This window comes from Mesoplodon mirus, assembly GCF_964341445.2.
Source record: "Mesoplodon mirus genome assembly, chromosome: X".
Classification (NCBI taxonomy): Eukaryota; Metazoa; Chordata; class Mammalia; order Artiodactyla; family Ziphiidae; genus Mesoplodon; species Mesoplodon mirus.
This window is the reverse complement of record NC_138981.1, coordinates 18,858,879-18,879,362: the sequence shown is the minus strand read 5'-3', so window position 1 is coordinate 18,879,362 and position 20,484 is coordinate 18,858,879. Positions and strand designations below refer to the sequence as shown.

The 20,484-nt window shown below is 37.5% G+C and overlaps 1 protein-coding gene across 3 annotated transcripts in view; it reads left to right on the top strand.

Moving 5' to 3' along the window:
* Window positions 1-20,484, top strand: part of RPS6KA3 (ribosomal protein S6 kinase A3) — a 110,383-nt gene that overhangs the window by 40,719 nt on the left and 49,180 nt on the right. For all 3 annotated transcript variants that reach the window (XM_082609974.1, XM_082609976.1, XM_082609975.1), the window contains one exon: window positions 15,058-15,174. In XM_082609974.1, the coding sequence (XP_082466100.1) occupies window positions 15,058-15,174 (117 nt within the window). The remainder of the gene's footprint in view (window positions 1-15,057; window positions 15,175-20,484) is intronic.

The window sequence follows — 20,484 nt, the reverse complement described above, 5'->3', positions numbered from 1 at the left end:
CATGAGCCACAACTACTGAAGCCCACGTGCCACAGCTACTGAAGCCTGCGTGCCTAGAGCCCGTGGTCCGCAACAAGAGATGCCACCGCAATGAGAAGCCCGCACACTGCAACGAAGAGTAGCCCCTGCTCGCTGCAACTAGAGAAAGCCTGCATGCAGCAACGAAGACCCAACACAGCCAAAAATAAATAAATAAATATAGAGAAAAAAATTTATTAAAAAGGAAGTCCAGGCTAAGCAGGAAAAAAAAATGCGTGAATAGGGTGACAAGCAATACCACCTAGGGTGTATTGCTGCTTACTGCAAGATTCCAGCTGGGACATCGGTGGTGCTGCCCCCTCGCCCTCTCATCATGCTCAGGGGAGATATTGTGAGTGGAATATAGCATGCTTTCCATTGACACAGGGCCTTAGAAGCAACCCCTCTCAGCGCTCTAGGAAGCTACTACCATTTGGTTCAGGTTGATGATCATAAAACTTATTTCCCATCTCTGATTTAAAACCTTAGAACCATAGCACTTTATAACATTATCTACTGATGGATGTGTGCTACAGAATAATTCTCCTATACTTAAATGGAAATCCTTAGATATTAAACCCTTTAGCGTCTGAAAAATTGATTCATACAACAAAACTGTATCTGAAGGAATTGGTTAAGAACATGTTAATTTTAAGTTTTTATTATAGCAGTTTATTTTTCTCCAGCAGGGTTCAGCCATCATGGAGTCATGAAGATGGTTGATAATTGGGTTTGACCAAGGTTTGGGTTTCGCCAGACAAATATAACGTATGATGTAGAAAAAGTGTTCAGAAACTCTGCTATGGACCCTCTATCGAGCTGTCTTCCTTCAGGGTCTTATCAAAAGGTTTAGCACCTCCTGGCTTCTGACCTAACTCAGCCACTGGCCATACATATACATGCTCCTTCCCCAGATAGAATTGCCTGTCTATGCTCCCACCAACATCACAGCCATTCCCACTTCCAAACTGTGGGAACTTGGGCAGCAGGTTCCTTAACTTCTCTCTAAGCCTTAGTTTCTTCATCTGTAGTGTGGATAATAGTATTTACTTATCTCATTGTGGTGAGAATTAGCTGAAGTAATTTTATGTAAAGCATGGTTCTTAGCATATAGTAGTACCTTATATGATACTGTCAGAATTATACTTGAAAGAAAAAATTATTAATAAATGAGAATTCAAATAAAGGAACTAAGGATTCAGTGAAAGAAGCTAGAAAAAGAGCTATAAAGTAAATCCATAAAAAGCAAGAGAAAGGATTTAAATTTAAATTCCAAAATCAGTGAATTAGAAAACAAGAAAAATAACAAAAGCAAATGCACAACATTAGGAAAGCAAAACAGTATATAACCACAGATAGGAAGGAGATTAAAACATCATAATAACTGAAATATTTACAGATGAAATGATATAATGTCTAGGATTTGCTTCAAAATAATTATGAGAGTGGGGGGAAGTGAGTATATGAAGCAAGATTGGCCATGAGTTGATAATTGTTATAGTTCATGAGGGTTTGTTATACTATTCAGTCTACTTTTAGATATGCTTGAAATTTTCCTTAAATTTGATTTAAAAAACATAATAGTATACTAAATATATCTCTATACTGATACGGAAGTCTTGCTGAAATATGTGGTTTTCTAAGAAAATCTAAACGATATTTAGGAAGGAATAGAAAAACTATGACTTTACCAATAGCAAGGGAGAAATTTAAGTTATTAAAGAACACGTACCGCCACACACATCCCACCGCTACAGTGCCAGGCCCCAGGCTCCAGTAGGAGAAATCTTGGAAACTTTCAAGAAATAGATTGTTCTAAAGCGTAGGAAAAAATTGTATCGCCTTCTAGTCCGTTTTATAAAGCTAGCATAGCCCTGAAAATGAAAGTTAACACAGAAAAGGAAACTGTGCCACTTAATGAATACAGATAGAAAAATCCTTTAAAAAATTTACAAATCAAATACAGACTTATATTAAAACAATGGAGTTTTCCTAGGAATACAAGCATATTAGGACATCTGTTGATATAAGTTATCAAATCAGTAGGTCAGAGGAGAGAAACTAAGTTTATATTAATAGATAATAAAAAGACATTTTAAAAATTGAATATTCATTCTTCTTTTAGTAAAGAGGAAACAGTCTGATATTAACATGATTAAAATATGTCTAAAACCAAATATTGATATCATATTTGAATGGTTTACTGAATATATTCCCAAGTCAGAATCAAGGTAGCATTTATTAGTGTTTGCTTTGTGTTCCATAGACTATGAGAAATTTGAGTTTTATTCTGGGATGGGAAGCCATTGAAGAATGTGAGGTAGGGGTATGACCAAGCCTGATTTCTGTTTTAAAATTATTCTGGCTGCTGTGAAGAGAAAGGATTGCCCAGGAAAAATTTGGAAGGAGGAAAACCAGTTAGATGGCACTAGATGATAATGGTTTGTACTGACAGTGTCAGAGAAAATAGAAATAGACAGATTTGAGATTTATTTCAGAGATAAAATCAGTAGAATTTATTGATGGATTAAATATGAAGGGAAGGAAGTTAGATTAGAAAGGAAAAAGCCCGAAAGGATTTACAGGTTTGGGAGATTGGTATTGATGCCGCTGCCTAAAATGAGTACGGTTAGCTTCCCATTACACTTGAAATCAAATGCAAATCCAAACTTCTTGGTAGTCTGTAAGGCCCTGCTTAATGTGGCCCGAACCTACTTCCCCATTTCCTTCTCTTTCCTTGGTGTTCACCACATTCTAGCCACCAAGGTCTTTCCTTTGTGCTTTGAATTCATTAAGCCGATTCCTAATCTCAGGGCTTTTGCATTGGCTGCTCATTCTGTTGGAGGACTCAAGACCATGAGTCAGCAAACTTTGTTTATAAAGGGCTGGGTAGTAAATATTTTAGGCTCTGTGGCAACTACTCAAGTCAGCTGTAGCCATTATGTAGGGGAAAAAACAGCAGGAGCTCTTATGTAAATAGACATGGGCATGACCAGATTTAGCCCTTGACTGGCCCTGCCTGGCTGTAGTTTACCCCTGCCTGGTTGTAGTTTACCCCTGCCTGAGGTCTTGGTGTGGTTCTCTCATTATTTTTTAGGTTCTTCCCAGAGGACAACTTGGCAAATACATTAGGATCAAGAAACTTTAAAATGCTGCATACTCTACCTCTAGAAATACAGTGCCACTTCCAGAAATTATTTCTAATAAATTGTGAATGTGCACAAAAGATGGGGACATCCCAGTGATATAGAAGATCAAATACCCAACAATAGGGGATTTATATAGTAGAATGCTCTGCAGTCATTAATAATGCATTGAGGATGATTTAATAATAGAAAATAGGGGTCAGCAAACTATACCTGAGACCTGCCCCCTATTTTTGTAAATGAAGTTTTATTGGAACACAACCTCACCCATTCCTCTTCACGCTGCAGTGGCAGTGTTGACAGAGACCAATATGGCCTGCAAAGTCAAAAACATTTACTTTCTGGCCCTCTACAGAAAAAAAAGTGATAATATGTGTACTATGGTCCATGTGTATATGTGCGTATATACAGAAAAAGACTAGAAAGCACCAACATAGTGGATTTTTTCCCTCTTTTGTTTTTCTCCTTTTTATTATTTAAGTTTTCTATACTGGACATGCATAGTTTTTATAATAAAATTACTTTTCAAATAGTAAGGCAAATGATAAAACCAATAAGACACAAAAATGAAAAACTAGCTGAAAATTTAATAAGAGAAATTTAAAGATAGTTAAAAGTTAGAGGCAGGAAAAAAGGTTAGAGGCAGGAAAATATCAACAATAATACCTGGTTTCATGTGCACAACCACACAAGTAGTGTCCATTTCAGATTTCAGTATATGATACTTAATTGGGCAGCCATTATTTGAGTTCCTCCTATGTGCTGTTTGCCTGTTCTGAAGCTTAATCTGATAGGGACAATGGGTTGTGCTTAAATACTAATAAATGCCATAAGCAGTGTCCCTTCTGTACTCATACAAAATTGACAAAAGATCCAAACATTTCTCATAGACACGGGTTTACTGCCAAAATATTTCTAAGCCTGACAAGACTCCTGGGATACCTCTGATACTTAGACATGGTATGGATATTTGAGCACACACAAAAGGAACACAGGCATTTTTCAGTGTTTCAACTGCTTATAATGAGATATGGGTTCGTTCTGGTTCGGAGATAGCTAATACCCAAGTAAAGCAGTTGCTCAGTGATATCTTGTATATAAGGGATTCTAATCGTGTGAGCTAGTCTTTTAACTTTATGGTGCTTTTTGACATAGAGGAGTTTCTGAATTTTATAATCAAATCTGTATCAATGTTTTCCTTTATGGCTTGCATTTTCTAAACAGGTAGCCAAATATCCTAACATCTCCCTCAGATGTAAAGTGGCACATTCTTTTCTGTCACTCTGCTTTTATACAGCAGTACCATGCTGTTTTAATTAAGGTATCATTTCAACTGAGGGAGACTTAGTTCAGATTTTGATATCTGAAACATTGCTTCATTTTTTAGGGGTAGTATTAAAAAGCATAACTCACAGTAAAATGTGAATTGTTAACCTGAGCATCACTAGTCATTAAAGCCAATTTAGGCTAATCCTTCAAATTCAGAAAAGGTTATTTGGTTGCTTCTGTTCTTAAGTATTACTTGAGTAAAATTGATGACTTCTCTGTACAGAGACACACCTGTTTTATTTTGTACCCCTTAATTGGTTCTATAGTAACCATGATGTTTGCCTCTTCTTGACAGTCTTTTTTAAAATAAATTTATTTGTTTGTTTGTTTATTTATTTATTGGCTGCATTGGGTCCTCGTAGCTGTGTGCAGGCTTTCACTAGTTGCGGCGAGCCGGGGCTACTCTTCCTTGCGGTGTGTGGGCTTCTCATTACGGTGGCTTCTCTTGTTGCGGAGCACGGGCTGTAGGCGCACGGGCTTCCGTAGTTGTGGCACGTCGGCTCAGCATTTGTGGCTCACGGGCTCTAGAGTGCAGGCTCAGTAGTTGTAGCGCACGGGCTTAGTTGCTCCACGGCATGTGGGATCTTCCCGGCCCAGGGCTCGAACCCGTGTCCCCTGCATTGGCAGGCGGATTCTTAACCACTGCACCACCAGGGAAGTCCCAAGCAGGTTTTTTTTTTATTCTTCAACTTGCATTAGGTCATTTATAGAACATTGCCATAAAAATTTGATCTAGCAGGAAGAGCCCTGGCCTTTCAAATGGTACCTGTAGCACCTAATGGACCCTCTAATGTTTGCTCAATACAGGACAGCAGCACTGAGCTCCCATGATAGATAGCTCTGTCATCAAATATGTGCCTGCCTTGATCATAGTTCCTTCAAGCTTGGAGCAAGCTTGGTGATTTTTAGAGGCTCTTCAGGTTTTGAAAATTCAGTGATTTTATTAAATTCGTATAGGTTATGTAGATTAACATTTGAGGTTTTTATTGGTTCCACATAGATTGTGTACATTAAATAAAGTATTTTCCCACAGCTCTCGATGCTTCAGGCCTTTGGTTTTGTTTAAATGCCGCTATCTCAGTGATCATGTTCTGAATACTGGCATACTTTCAAAAACATTTCCCAAAGCAAAAATACCTTAGAATAACTTTTGGAAGCTATTAGAGGATGAAATGGAGTAAGGGATTGTCTGGTAGCTTGATCCCTCCTTCTTTTCCAGGTTGACTTCTTCAGTAAATGTTCCTTTTGCTCACTAATAGCCCAGGGAGTGGACTTTTTTTTTAATTTAGATTTTATCAGCTAGGAATGTGAGTTTTAACTGTGGGCCTTGACGTCTTTAACCTGGTTGATAATTGATGTTTATAACCAACGTGAATTTAAATGTAATTCACTTTCATTGAAGACAGGAAGAGTTTGTCCTTACATCACAATCAAAAAGCTTCTTGCATGTGGTCATTTTCTTCCCATAGTTCGGAAACTCTTCCTCATTGACAGGGAACACCCATGACATGTCTATATATAACCTTAAAATAGTCTTGAAACTGTCCTTTGGAGTGTGTGTCTAAACATTGCGATGGGTAAAATTTCACATGAGAACTGATGACTTGTTATTTTAATTGTGCTGACTAGTTTCAGTTGCTTTTAAAGTCATATAGTTAAGAAATACCAGCATATCTCAGGATTCTGAAATAAAATAATGTTCGTTTCATGGGTTGTGAAAATTGTCTGGATTTCTGGGAACCAGGAGTACGAACATTTCAGCAGGATTTTGCTATCAGCAAATCTGTTTTGGTTTCCTGTTCTGGCCTCTCTACCTATCAGCTACGTTAGTGCCCTCGCCATTACGTTTCTCCTTTCTTTTACCACAGGAAAATTGTCAGGCCTCTTTCTCTAGCATTTCAGGACCCGCCTGACAGGAAATTTTCTAATTGCCGGAACAGCTGGTAGGGGAAAACTTTGCAGGGGCTTGGCCTTCCCTTTCTAACTTAAGTTTTACCGTTAGAAATTCTTTATCACCATCATGGTTTCATAGCCATGTTTAAATTTCTGTCTTTTCGTGTTCGCTCTATACAGGTAAGCTTTGTTCAACTTCTTTAAAGACTAAAATGTTTCGGTTAGAGCTAAGTATGATTATACTAATTAAACAATTATTTCACTTTGTATGTTCTTTTAAGAAGCTTTTCAAAATTCAAAACCAGTTCTTATAGAACATTTAAAGAATAATATTTCTATTTACTAAAAGTAAGCCAGCTATTTATATTATATATTTCAACTCTGTGAATTTTGTAAACTTATTTTACATTGCCTTTTTAGTGCTAAAGTAATTTTTAATCTTGTTAGTGTTTGTAATTTTATATAATAAAACAGATGACTGTAACTCTCAGTATTGAACTAGGCGTGAACAAAATTGTGAACCTACTAATATTTAGGAGATTACTATGTAATAATAATGTAAGCAACATTTTGATGAGTAGGGGAATGTGTTATTTTAAACAGTCAAGAACTTAAAAACAGATTTTTGTTGAAATTGGTTCTTTTAAAAATTTGAAGTTTTTAATCAATTATATTTAGCTTTAAGCAAGTAATTTTATCTTACAGTAGGCACAGTTTTCAAAGCGTAACTTTGTTAAAATGTGTTTAGTGAATGATAATTTGCATTGTATTTAATCTAAAATCCTGCCGAAATCAACTTGATATTTTGCCATGAGAATTGTGCTATCCTGCTGCTCTTTAAAGAGAATTAAATTTGTTGATCGGGATTCCCAATTGGGAGAAAACTCAGTGCTCTTTCCAGCAGTTATTGAAAATATTAGTCTGGAGAACCAGCAATGCTGTTTTCTCAAACATAGATTCAAGAAGCTGGCCTAGAATACTCTCTTAAAGAATTTGGCTAAATGAAAAATTCTGAACATGTTATTCATTAGCAAATCAAGTAAATTGGATTTGGTCAAATTGTAATCTAGAATAAATTAAAATGTGGTTTCTCACCGCAGCTTGAATAACAAGACTAATTATGTGTCACAGCCAAATAATTTTTATGTATCTTGATCATCAAAAAAAATTAACATATCTTTTTCAAATTAAAAAAAAGTATATTATTGAACTATAATTATCTATATAGAAAGTGACGCTTTATTTACTTTACTTTTGGATTATATTTAAGAGGTAAATAAAATCTTATAATTTCATTTGTCAGGTCTTTTTTTTATGATAGGCCAAAAAGTGGTTACATATCCATGAGTAGAAAATACTTATTTATTGGCTTTTACTAAGGAATATTTAAATATTTTATTTCGAGCTTCAACAATATTTTCTGACATTAAAAACAATTTAAAAAATACAAATGCCTTAAGAACACACTTCCTGACTCAAGGGAGGGGAGGAAAAAGGAAATTATGTATACAAGGCAGGGCATAATGCCAAATGTTGAATCATTCTTTAAAATCAATTAATGTCACCCAGTTTGTTTTCTTGATATTTGCATGTTATAGTATTAGGTTTTATATAACTCAGGTAAGCAGTATCTGTTTCAGTTCCTTTTCTTTAATCCTTTTTACAAACATTTTAAGAACAAAATTTTTTTTTTCCCTTTCAACTTGAAAAGGAAACATTGAGTTAATTTTTTTCCCAGTAAGGGGTGAACCTCAAAGACCATTTAAGATGGAACCTATCGACCTTTTGTTGGTCCTGGGAAACAAATGAGGTGGCTTTCTCTGTGACTGGAGGAACAACGAAAGATCCACCTGTCCATGAATTTTCTTCTGCCATTTTTCTGTGATGTCTAAAATGATACTCTTTACAAATTCCTTAAATTATAGTTGTTTTTTTGTTTCTTAATTTTTGGCTATGTTGGGTCTTCGTTGCTGCACGGGCTTTCTGTAGTTGGGACGAGCAGGGGCTACTCTTCGTTGCGGTGCACGGGCTTCTCATTGCGGTGGCTTCTTTTGTTGCGGAGCATGGGCTCTAGGTGCGCGGGCTTCAGTAGTTGTGGCACATGGGCTCAGTAGTTGTGGCTCGCGGGCTCTAGAGCGCAGGCTCAGTAGTTGTGGTGCATGGGCTTAGTTGCTCCGCGGCATGTGGGATCTTCCCGGAGCAGGGATCGAACCCGTGTCCCCTGCATTGGCAGGCGGATTCTTAATCACTGCACCACCAGGGAAGTCCCATAGATATTTTTTTAACTGAACTGACTTTGTTTTATCTATCAGGGTCATATCTCAACAAGTATTTGCCCAATAGTACATCTTTGAAGCCCTAGGTAAATTCCTAGAGAGCAGATACTCTTCTGTATCGTAGTTTTGCTAATACCTAGTGCAGTACCTGGCCCAGAATCTGAATTGCCTTCTAACAAAAAGGAAAGAGCCTAAGAGAATGTCATAGATCAGAAACACTTCCATCAGGACCAGGTAGTCAGGAAGAAGCAAAAGTACAAGAGCCTTATTATTATTATTATTATTATTATTATTATTATTAGGTCTCTCCCCAAAACAGCAAAGATTTTGGTCTGTTTCATTTATTGTATATCTCAGACAGCTAGAAGAGTGCCTGGCATGTATTAGGTGTTCAATAAATAAATGTTTAAATAGATGAACGAATGAATTCCCATTCATAGCTTGAGAGTATTGAACACCTCTGAGTTTGGCAACTGTGAGTACCAAATGTCTGAAAGTGCTAGGAGTGTAGATGAAGGATACAGGGTTGTGATGTAGACCAGCTGGCAGCCTCACAATTTTGCCTACAGGTAGACCTTTATCTAGCAAATAAACGTAGACTTTGTAAAAATAAAAATATGGAATTTTGTATAACTTTTTAAAATACACAAAGTAAGTTTTTGTGGTAATGACTGGGCAGGTATCCATGTATCAGTTAAAGTACAGTTGTGCCAGAAAATGTAAAAATGTGAGCCTCACAGAGTAATTATAATGTATATAACTTACATCTCTGCTCTACTTCATTGATAAAATTCTTTTTCCATAAAATTACAGTTGCTTCACTGTATACTTACAGGCAAAAACACAACTTTACAAACTATCAAACTGTAGTTCTGTGTTGTCATGTGACAGATTTATTTCAGTAACAGGTGATTTAGTGACCTAAGGTAGGTTTGTCGCATGCAAATATCAATCTGTCCTTGGTTATTAATGTCTTCAGAAATTCGATATCCCTCTCTGCATCCATCTCATTGGATTCCAGGTATGAGCTAGAAGAGCACATTGTTGCTTTCCTATCTGTTGTCCAAGATTGCCCAAGCATTAGTATTATGTCCTAATTGAACCTCAAATTCATATCTAAAATATTCATGGTCCCATAACTTGGAAAGACTGGTGACATAAAGCACAATTTGGGGATCAAGATAGCAACCAAGGATATTGTGCCTATTATGCTACTGTGACTTCACATATACATAAAAGTAGATAGAAAATGGTTTGCTGATATGATTAGTAAAAATTTCAACTGGGAAGGAGCAGAAAAATGTGTTGGGGATAGTTTTTGCAACTTGGGCCATAAGCATTGATCTTTTCTCTCCACCCCCAAGAACATTTTTTGTATCCTCTGCATCCCAATTTAGAAAAAAGATTTTTAAAAGTCTAGTTACTATCCTCAAGGAGGTTTGGAATGATTGCATCCATTTTGGGGAGGAAGAGGTAGGGAGTGTAGGAAGGTGCTATTTAAAAAAAGAACGAAATATTGAGAAAAGAAACACTTGAAGATTTATTTTAAAATAAGATTTGCCAGGATAAAAAATTCAGTATGGGGGTGGGAAAATAAAGTCAAGGACGCCTCTCAGAAAAGAAACAGAAAATAGGAGAAAAAAGGATGAAAATTAAATTCCGGACGTACAGTATCCAGCTAATAGAGTTGTTGCAAAAAGAGAAACCCTGAAGCGTGGATGGAAGGAAATTATCAAAGAAATGTCAGAATTTCCCCAGAGGTAAAGAATTCACGTCTTTAGATTATAAAGGTTCACCAAACCTCTAGCATTTTGAAGGAAAGGAGACCATATTTATCTCACTTAGTGTGGAATTTCAGAAATACAAGGACAGAAAATTCTTGAAGCTTCCAGAAAGAAAAACCAGGTCACGTACCAAAAAGTGTATATCAGGCTAGCATCATCCAGCTAATCAGCAGTGCTGACTGCTAGAAGACAGTGGACGAATGGCGCCAACATTCTTGAGCAAGATTATTTTTATTCTAGAATTTGGTAGCAAGCCAAATTATACAAATGTGAAGACAAAATAGAGACGTTTTCAGATGTGGAAGATCCAGAAAGTTTTCTTCCACATCACCTTTCTTAGGAAGTTACAAGGGAGTAGTCTAAGAAAGAGAGAGACGTGGGAAACTGAAAATAGTGGATTCAACCAGGAAAGCACTGAAGATATATCCCGAGATAATATCTACGCAGCAAGGCCTAGAGAACAACCCATCCTGATGGGAGGGTAAGAGAGGGCTCTCAGAAGAATGGAAAGTATGGTAAAAAATCTAAGATTTAAAGTCCCCTTGGATTATCCCAGAAGTCACTGTTAGGGGCCCATATGAAAGGAAATTTAATATACTTCCTAGCCTGCGTTTGAGCAATATATTGTCATGAAAATGCTGCTGCTTATATAGGCTTTCAGCTTTTAGAATCAAGCTGTAGGGAGAGCATGAAGGATTTGGTTGTGGTTACAGGAGAGAATGTTAGTTTTCTTAATATTAATATCCTTAAATATTAATAAAAATAAGCTATTAGCAGGTGGGGGGAAGTTTGAGGGCACGAATGTATGGGCACTATTACCCTCCTTTTACAAAGTGAAGAGTTAGGATTCTGTCTAAAACTTATAGAAAAAACAAGAGGTTTATGTGAAATTAATATAATTATCAAACAGTGGGGAGGAAGGTGATGGATGGAAGGGGCATAATATAAGTAAGTCCCTCCTCTTTCTTATTTTTAAATCAATAGGTATTGTCTTAAAGTTAATAAACTAAGAAATGATCAAAGTAAGTGCAGAAAGAATTAAAATTTTTTTAAAGCTTAGGTATGGGGGTGAGAAGAGACTTGCTTTTCACCATAAGCTATTCTACCACTGTTTGATTTGTTACCCATGTGCATGTATTACTTTGATTTTAAAAACAAAAAATTTAGGGAACAGGAAATAACCCAAGTTGACAGAAGGCTACGTGTAAGGGAATGTTGGGAAATAATACCAGAAAAGCAGGTTGAGACCATATTGTAGAAGGCCTCCAATGCCAACGTAAAGCAGTGCATTTAATTTAGAAAAACTTGGAGGAGTTTTTGAGCAGTCTGGTCATGTAACTGGAGCTGTCTACTTTCAGAAAATGAATTTGTCAGGAGGATGGATTGGAGTGGCAGTGGCAGAAAGGGGCATTAGGAGTGACCAAGCTAGTTTCAGTTTCCTACAGGAAAGGTAATGAAGGATTACAGCAGGACGATGTTACTGGAAATAGAATGAAAGCTATTCCCAGAACCATGCTTGATACAGAATAGGTGCTTAAGTGTGTTTATTGAATGAAGGGATCAAAGGGAGACTCTACATTTTTTTTTTGTTTGTTTTTGTTTTTTTGCGGTACGCGGGCCTCTCACTGCTGTGGCCTCTCGCACTGCGGAGCACAGGCTCCGGACGCGCAGGCCCAGCAGCCATGGCTCACGGGCCCAGCCGCTCCGCGGCATGTGGGATCTTCCCAGACCGGGTCACGAACCCGCGTCCCCTGCATCGACAGGCGGACTCTCAACCACTACGCCACCAGGGAAGCCCCCTTTTTAGTAATTTTTTGACATGAAAGGAAGGATAGTCATCAAAGATGAAATCTTTCTTGAATAGTAACTGCTGTTTATTTTGAGATCCATGGCCTGATGGTAGCTCACACTGTGAGAGTAAGGCTTGATGCTGTATGCCTGTGACAAAATGCAAAACGGTTATAGTTCAGTAGTCCTTCCTTGCCTGTGTTGCATCTTTATTTGTGACAGACAATTGTAGTAGGTATCTGCTATGAAATATAAGATGAAATAATGTTGCAGCCTAGTAAATTACATCCCACTTAACCCAAGAAAGAAAAGTCGTAAAATATATAGAACATTACAGGGTATCGTTCTTCACAGCATCATGATATCAGGGCATAAATAGCCGTTAGATTTCAGTTAGGCTCTTGGAACAATTCGTTTTTCCCACAGGAGGCACACTGGCACATGCTGGAATCCAACCCATGAACTTAGCCTCATGAGTTCAAGTCTGTTATCCATTAGTCTTCAAAGTTTGATGTGACAGCACTTTAGAGTACAAAAAAGAAAGAGGAGAACTTCTTTATAGTTTCATTTCCATGTGTAATGTATATAATTTAGTAATACAAAAAGTATATAATTTATAAGTATATATATAATTTAGTAATACAAAAAGTATATATAAGCCAATAAGTATACAAATATTGGGTATATGCTATTTTTGTAAATTAATAATGGTGCACCACCAAAAGTTCAGAGACCACTTCACTAATCAGTTTAGCTAACTGACCTAAGAGATACAGACCAGTTACAAAAACCAGGGGAATAAGTCTGTATGTTCCTGACATTGATCTTGGATGGGGAACCACCAAGAGCCTCTGACAGTCTCAATGTGGTGTAATGCTAAGATCCTTGTTTTAGAAGTTGTTAGAAGTCAGAAAGCCTGGAATTGGGCCCTAAGTCTGCCAGTTACTAGCTTGTGATCTTTACTTGATCTCTTTAAACTTCAGACTGTAGAATATTCAGACCATTTTACCTTTAAAATCTCTAATGGTGAATGGAGGAGTCTGTAGAGAGTTCTGAAATGTTTTTGCTTGCTTTGGGGTATACTCTGTGTTATCATCAGCCCTCTCTAATACTGATATGTAGTCAAAGATTTGCATGAAGCATAAATAGAAAAGGTGAAAAAACACCCAACCCGGGCTTGATACATGTTCGGTGTTTAATAAATATTTCCTGGATTTTAATCTAAATCTTTCTTACTTAATCAATCCCACATATACATTGTTCTTTGAAAGTTTTTTTTTTTTTAAAGAATTTGGTAATTTGCTTCCTTTCTTTCCTAATACGCCTAGGAACAACTGTCACTCTCAAGCCCTTGTACACATTGGTCTCATTTGGAGAGAAGGGGTGCCTAGGAAGGAGTCAGCTAATGTTTCATTCTACCCTAATGCCTATTGCACAGGATCGTTGTGAGAATTAAATGAGATAATACATATGGAATTACAAAATAAAAGACTAAACCATATTAGGGGATTGTTTTATTATTGTTGCCAAAGTTCCAAGAAAGTCCAAAATGATTAAGCTGCCTTAGTAGTAGAACATTCTACAAACTACAGCTTCTGTCTTACAGAGTAAATTGGTGGGCCTGGATTTCTTTTTTGTCCTCTTATAGGAGCTTTTTTTCCTTTTACTACTCATTTTCAAAAGCTACCACATTAGGATATCCTTGGTATATCTTTTTGAGAAATCTTTGTAATTCCTTATATTGCCAGCCTTCTGTGAGTGTCTCAGAGAATGTTACTAGAGTTCGAGCATTTATATGGAATAAATGGTAATAAAAATAATGAATTATTTATGTTTGTATAACACATTTAGATTCTACTAATAGTACGTATGCACTAGAAAAAACATTATAGGCAAAAAAAAGAAAAGATAGTCTTTGACAGGCTTATGTTTCTTGTTGTGTTGGGTTTTGTTTTATTGTAGTTTTGGGCTGATAAAGTACATGTCTTGATTATTGAATAAATAAGGTGTACTACTTAATCTGCTGATCTCAGGGTAATTAAGTAATTGAAATTCTATGTATACTTACATGTATTTTCAACCTTTCTCTTCTGACACCTTCTCTCAGGTATAGTAAAGCATCCACCTTCTTTAAGTATCCTTCTCTTAACTCTAAGACCTTCTACTGTTCCATTATGCTGAACATTTTTTTTCTGTCTAATCCTCCATCCAAATGTTAAATCTTTCTTGATTTTGTGTTTTAGAGTTATCCCTTTCTCCCATCTCAGATCTCAGGTAGTCCTAGAAACAGAAAGTAACTTAGATATTTCAAACACAGTAAACTTCAGCAGGCTAATTCAAACAGCCTTGCTGAGGGTAGAAATCTCCACGTTGACCCCGGAATATTTTTCAACCCCTCTCCCCAATAATCAGGTTTTGTTGTGTATAGTGTTGGTTCTACGTAATACAGTCACATATCAGAGCACAGCAGATTACTCTGATCTGTTTTCAGCCTTCTTTACACACTCTGCCCTCACCCCATGAAACTAATCCTTCTGATTATCTCCAATAGGAAGAGTGAAGACTTGAAAATATTCAGAACTAATGTTATGTAGAGGTTAAACTGGCCTATGTGGTTGGCTGGTATTATTCTTTCTCTGACATTTAACTTGAAAGTATATTTGCTTGGCATGTGTTCTCTTTTTACTTGGTGAGTCAGTAAAGGTGGTTTGTGTATGTTAATTTGAGGATTTCTAATATGATACAATAAATTTACATTGCTTGATTTATAGCCAGAGGAAGTAGCTCTAACTCTGTTTTATCCCCTTGTATTTGCATCAACAGGAAGAAGGCAGTATCAAAGAAATTGCAATCACACATCATGTAAAGGAAGGACATGAAAAGGCTGATCCTTCCCAATTTGAACTTTTAAAAGTACTAGGGCAGGGATCATTTGGAAAGGTAAGTCATGAATATGTGCTTTTTAAAAAGTTGCTTTTTGGAATTCATGTATATTTCATACAAATGGGGAACAGAAATATTTTATGAAATACTACTGATCTCCCTACAATGCAGTATTTTCTGTGTTTTTACAATTCTCATTATCAATAAGTGTGACAAAGTGAATAAAGTCATTCAGAAGTACAATGGGAACTTTCATAACTTGGCAGTGTTCACTTCATATTCATTTTACCTTCAAGACTATATGACCTTTCTAATTGCACTTCTTGAATGATTAAAAAAATCACAAAATGTTCCCATGACACACTGGCCTCTTTTTGAGTCTTCATGTAGAATCGGAAAGTGATCTTACAATACATTATAACAGTGCATCTCAATCTTTCCTCCAGAGTACCCCTAATACCAGCAGAAAGCAAATAGGTACTCCCAAGGAAATAGGGTGGGGGGTTACCACTACACATACGAAATTTGGGGGACTTATAGCTTGTCTTTAAAATGAACTCACAGGCTGCATTCTATTCAATGATATCTGTGTCTGGTTTTTGTTTTTGTTTTTTAATTAATTAATTTATTTATTTATGGCTGTGTTGGGTCTTCGTTTCTGTGCGAGGACTTTCTCTAGTTGTGGCGAGCAGGGGCCACTCTTCATCATGGTGCGCGGGCCTCTCACTGTCGCAGCCTCTCTTGTTGCGGAGCACAGGCTCCAGACGTGCAGGCTCAGTAGTTGTGGTTCACGGGCCCAGTTGCTCCCTAGCATGTGGGATCCTCCCGGACCAGGGCTCGAACCCGTGTCCCCTGCATTGGCAGACAGATTCTCAACTACTGCGCCACCAGGGAAGCCCCTCTGTGTCTGTTTTTAATATCCAAAAATATTTCTCAACTATTTCCCAAATCCACCAACTAAAATTGCAACATCTTTATCATTTTTCAAGTATTCCTTGTCCCCCTGCTGCATACCTCAGGAGCGCTTCCTGTACTCCATTTTGAGAAGTACAGCATTATAATCACTACTACTTGATCTATCTAGTCCATTTCTCAGCAAGAGGAACGTTCTGAGATTGCATTCAGCTTTCACAGTGCAGTGCTTCCTTGCCACCTCTCTGTGAGGAAGCATTTGAAGATATGCTTTGCAAGCTTCAAAACAACACCCGTTTTGCTCTCTTGTGTATTTTAACGGGACTATTTAGCAATTCTTGGCTAACATAGGTAATCTGTTACAGCTGTTAACCTCTTTCAAGCCCAAAGTGATATTTTTAATCCAGATATAGATTAAGTAGCCAAAAGAAGATAATGGTTGCAAGTTTGAGCTCTAGGTCAGCCAGACGTGGATTCTAGTTTTGTTTTGTTTTTTCTACTTACTTGCTGTGTGCACTTGAGCAAGTTACTTAACCTCTTGGAGCCCCATTTTCCTCTTCTAGGCAGTCATTAGGTACTGAAGTTCTCAAGGTTCCATTCTAGGCTCCCTTCTCACTCTATACTCCCTACTAATTAATTTCTTTATGCCCACTATCTTAATAAAACCCACATACAGCTGATGTAACAGATTTATATCTCCAATCTAGATTGTGACTCTAAGCTCTGAACTGTATGTACAGCTACTTATTTTTTTCTCTTTGCATGCCCCAAAGTCAGTTTAAACTCAACATATCTAAGACCAAACTCATGATTTTCCCCTAACCCCCAAACCTCTATTTCATTTTTCTCTATCACTATGAATGACTTCTGGTTAAGCAAGCCAGAAACTTGAGAGGCATTCTTGACATATCCTCCTAGTCCCCACCCTTCCCTCTCCCCCGACCCCCACCAATCTGATCCGTTCACAAGTTCTGCTGATTTAGTGAAGATTTCTCAAATCATGCCTGTTCTCTCCTTCTCCCTGCCACTTCTCCAGTCTGTGCCACCACCATTTCTCCCTGGCCTATTGAAGGAGGCTCCTACCTTGGGCTTCCCAAATTTATTTTTGCCTCAAGCCATTGTTTATCAATACATGACAGCCAACAAGAGCTAGTCTTATACTCCATCCACTTAACCCTTTAGAGGCCTCCCTTTGCTTTTAGGAGAAAGACAAATTCTTAAGATGGCTGAGGAGCCCCTCAGTCTGCCCCCTAGCTACTTCATCAACATCACTTTATATACTTTTCACTGCCTGTGTTCTGGCCACATTGGCCTTCTTTTTTAATCCATAAGCAGAAGCCTTTTGCACATGCTGTTCCCTCTGCCTGAAAAACACTGCTCCACCCCCACCCCTTCCTCCTCTGGTTGGCTCCTCTCAAGCTTAGGATCTCAAAGAAGTCTTCCCAGCCATCCTGACCTAGGTCGTATTCGTCTATTTTTACCCTCTCAGAACATTACATACCTCATCTTCACAGCGCTAACCACAGCTGCAGTTTTTTGTTTGTGTAATTATTTGTTTATTGGCTGTCTCCCCCACTAGACTATATGTTCCATGAGTGCAGGGGCCATGAATGCCTTGAACCATGTCTCAGTATGGAACCAGTAGCATGGTACCTAATATATGTTCTAGAAAGAAGTAATGAGTAAATAATAGTCCTGCCCTCATAGGGTAGTAGTAAGAATTAAATGATATAAGGCCAAGCACATAATATCTGCTATGAGATTGTATTATCATGCAATTTATTATGGATAAACCAAAATAGTTGGATTTATTTCTACACATTATATTTTCAGGGAACATAATATTGAAGTTTCCAGGAGTTAGCATGCTTCTCCCTTTATTTCTTTAAAAGTAACTTAAATACTTTACTATAAATAGCAAACATTAAAAATAGGGCGTCTCCTTTCTTACTCATCCTCAAAAGCCAGTCTCAGCCAAGGAAACAGGGATGACCTGTCACAGCCTAGAATAGCTTCATGAGGGATTCAAAAAGTCAGAAATGCTGGTGGGGGAAGATCTGATGGCATCTGGGACTGCTGCTGCTCCTGCTGCGCTTGACTGGTGACCAGCCAGAGGCAACAGATTGAGTGCCCTGAGCAGAAGCACAGAACTGGGTGGCTGGCCCGATTCTTATCCCAGTACCTCCACTGTGACACCTCAAAGCCCTAGCTATAAAATAGGCATTGCTTAGTAGGACTGCCTCCCAAAATTATCATGATGGTGCATTATAAATGCTTGTGAAGGTCCTTTGCAAAAACTAAGATGTGCTGAAAAGTATCAAGAGGGTACTTTCAAAGTAGGGCGAAGAAAGTTTGAACCCATGAGGAGAATTTTTCTTGTAGAATAGTACGAAGAAGCTTGATTAGGGAATCTTAAGAATGAATAATAAATATCAGATAAATCCTAATTATCCCCACCTAGTTAGAATTTATTTCAGTTCAAAAATATTCATAATCTCTGATTGCCTTTAATTTTTAAACATCATTCCATCTTAGGAACAACCCTGATTGAGAATACACTTTTCGCTCCCTAGGTTGGCTCACTGCTAACTGGCTAAAAGGAAGTTTCACTATAGGCCACGGTGAAGGGGGACAATGGGTGTAATTTGGGGAGAGAAACACACCCTGCATCAGGGTTTCTGTGCACATTGTGGCAGTTTTCACTGGACTTGAGGTCACTGACCATTGTCTTTGGCACAGTTTCTCAAAGTGAGGAACTCTGCCTTGCCCTAGAATCAGTTGAATGAATCATTTTTTTATTTTGTGCAAATAGCCTAGTGTGCTAATGCAGGTAATAGAGAGCTGACCCTAGAGTTAATTCTTGATTGTAATTGAGTCTCTTCTTACCATCTGTGGCAGCTCAGTAGCACTGCTAGGAAAGAATGGGTAGGAGAAAAAAAGTTGAAATTCAGGTCCATTTAGCAAGTCTGTGTAAAGGTTTGCTGGAATCAGATCATGAAACTAATAGTCAAAATGAGTAGAGGGGATTTATTGATAGTTTTGTATTGTATTAGACAAGTTATAGCATGACCGTGAGTTACTTAGAGCAGACTTTATTCATTTTGCATAAATCCCACACTATATTTTGAAAATAGCCAAAAATATTTGGAAAATCAAGATACTCAGTAACATACCTGGGGATTGCTTGGTTTTTTTTGTTTGTTTGTTTGTTTTGCCACACCGCACTGCCTGCAGGGTCTTAGTTCCCCAACCAGGGATCGAACCCGCACCCCTCCTGCAGTGGAAGTGCAGTAGCGTCCCACCACTGGACCGCCAGGGAATTCCCCTGGGAATTGTATTCTTAATATTTAGGTATATGTGTATATTTGATTTTTAAAAGATGAGGAGGCAGGGTTCTGACTTAATTTACATTAAACAGTTGTGAGTAAATTTCTTCAATATAAGTGTTTTAAATTGCTTTGCCCAAATCAAAACTACAATGAGGTATCACCTCTCACCAGTCAGAATGACCATCATTAAATAGCCTACAAATAACAAATGCTGGAGAGGGTGTGGAGAAAAGGGAACCCTCCTACACTATTGGTGGGAATGTAATTTGGTGTAGCCACTATGGAAAACAGTATGGAGGTTCCTTAAAAAACTAAAAATAGAGTTGCCATATGATCCAGCAATCTCACTCCTGGGCATATATCTGGAGAAAACTCTAATTCAAAAAGATGCATGCACCCCAGTGTTCATAACACTATTTACAATAGCCAAGACATGGAAGCAACCGAAATGTCCATTAAGAGATGAATGGATAAAGAAGGTATGGTGCATATATACAATGGAATACTACTCAGCCATAAAAAAGAATAAAATAATGCCATTTGCAGCAACATGGATGGACCTAGAGATTGTCACACTGAGTGAAGTCAGAAAGACAAATACCTTATGATATCACTTGTATGTGGAATCTAAAATATGACACAAATCAACATACCTACGAAACAGAAACAGACTCAGATATAGAGAACAGACTTGTGGTTACGAAAGGGGAAAGAGGATGAAGGAGGGATAGATTAGGAGTTTGGGATTAGCAGATACAAACTGCTGTATATAAAATAGATAAACAACAAGGTCCTACTGTATAGGGAACTATATTCAGTATCCTGTAATAAACCATAATGAGAAAGAATATATATATATTTATATATATAACTGAACCACTTTGCTGTACACCAGAAACTAACACAGCATTGTAAATCATCTATATACTTCAATTAAAAAATAAAAATAAATTGTTCTGCCCAGCAATGAGAAATTGTGGAGTTTTCATACATAAGGAAGACTATTCGTCAACAGAATTGAATCAACAGAAAATTGTGGTCAAGGGGAACTTCTGTATAACAATTTTTATGGAATCAGAATTTTTGTTTTGTTAGAAGCAGAGCAATCACCACCTGTGTTATACTT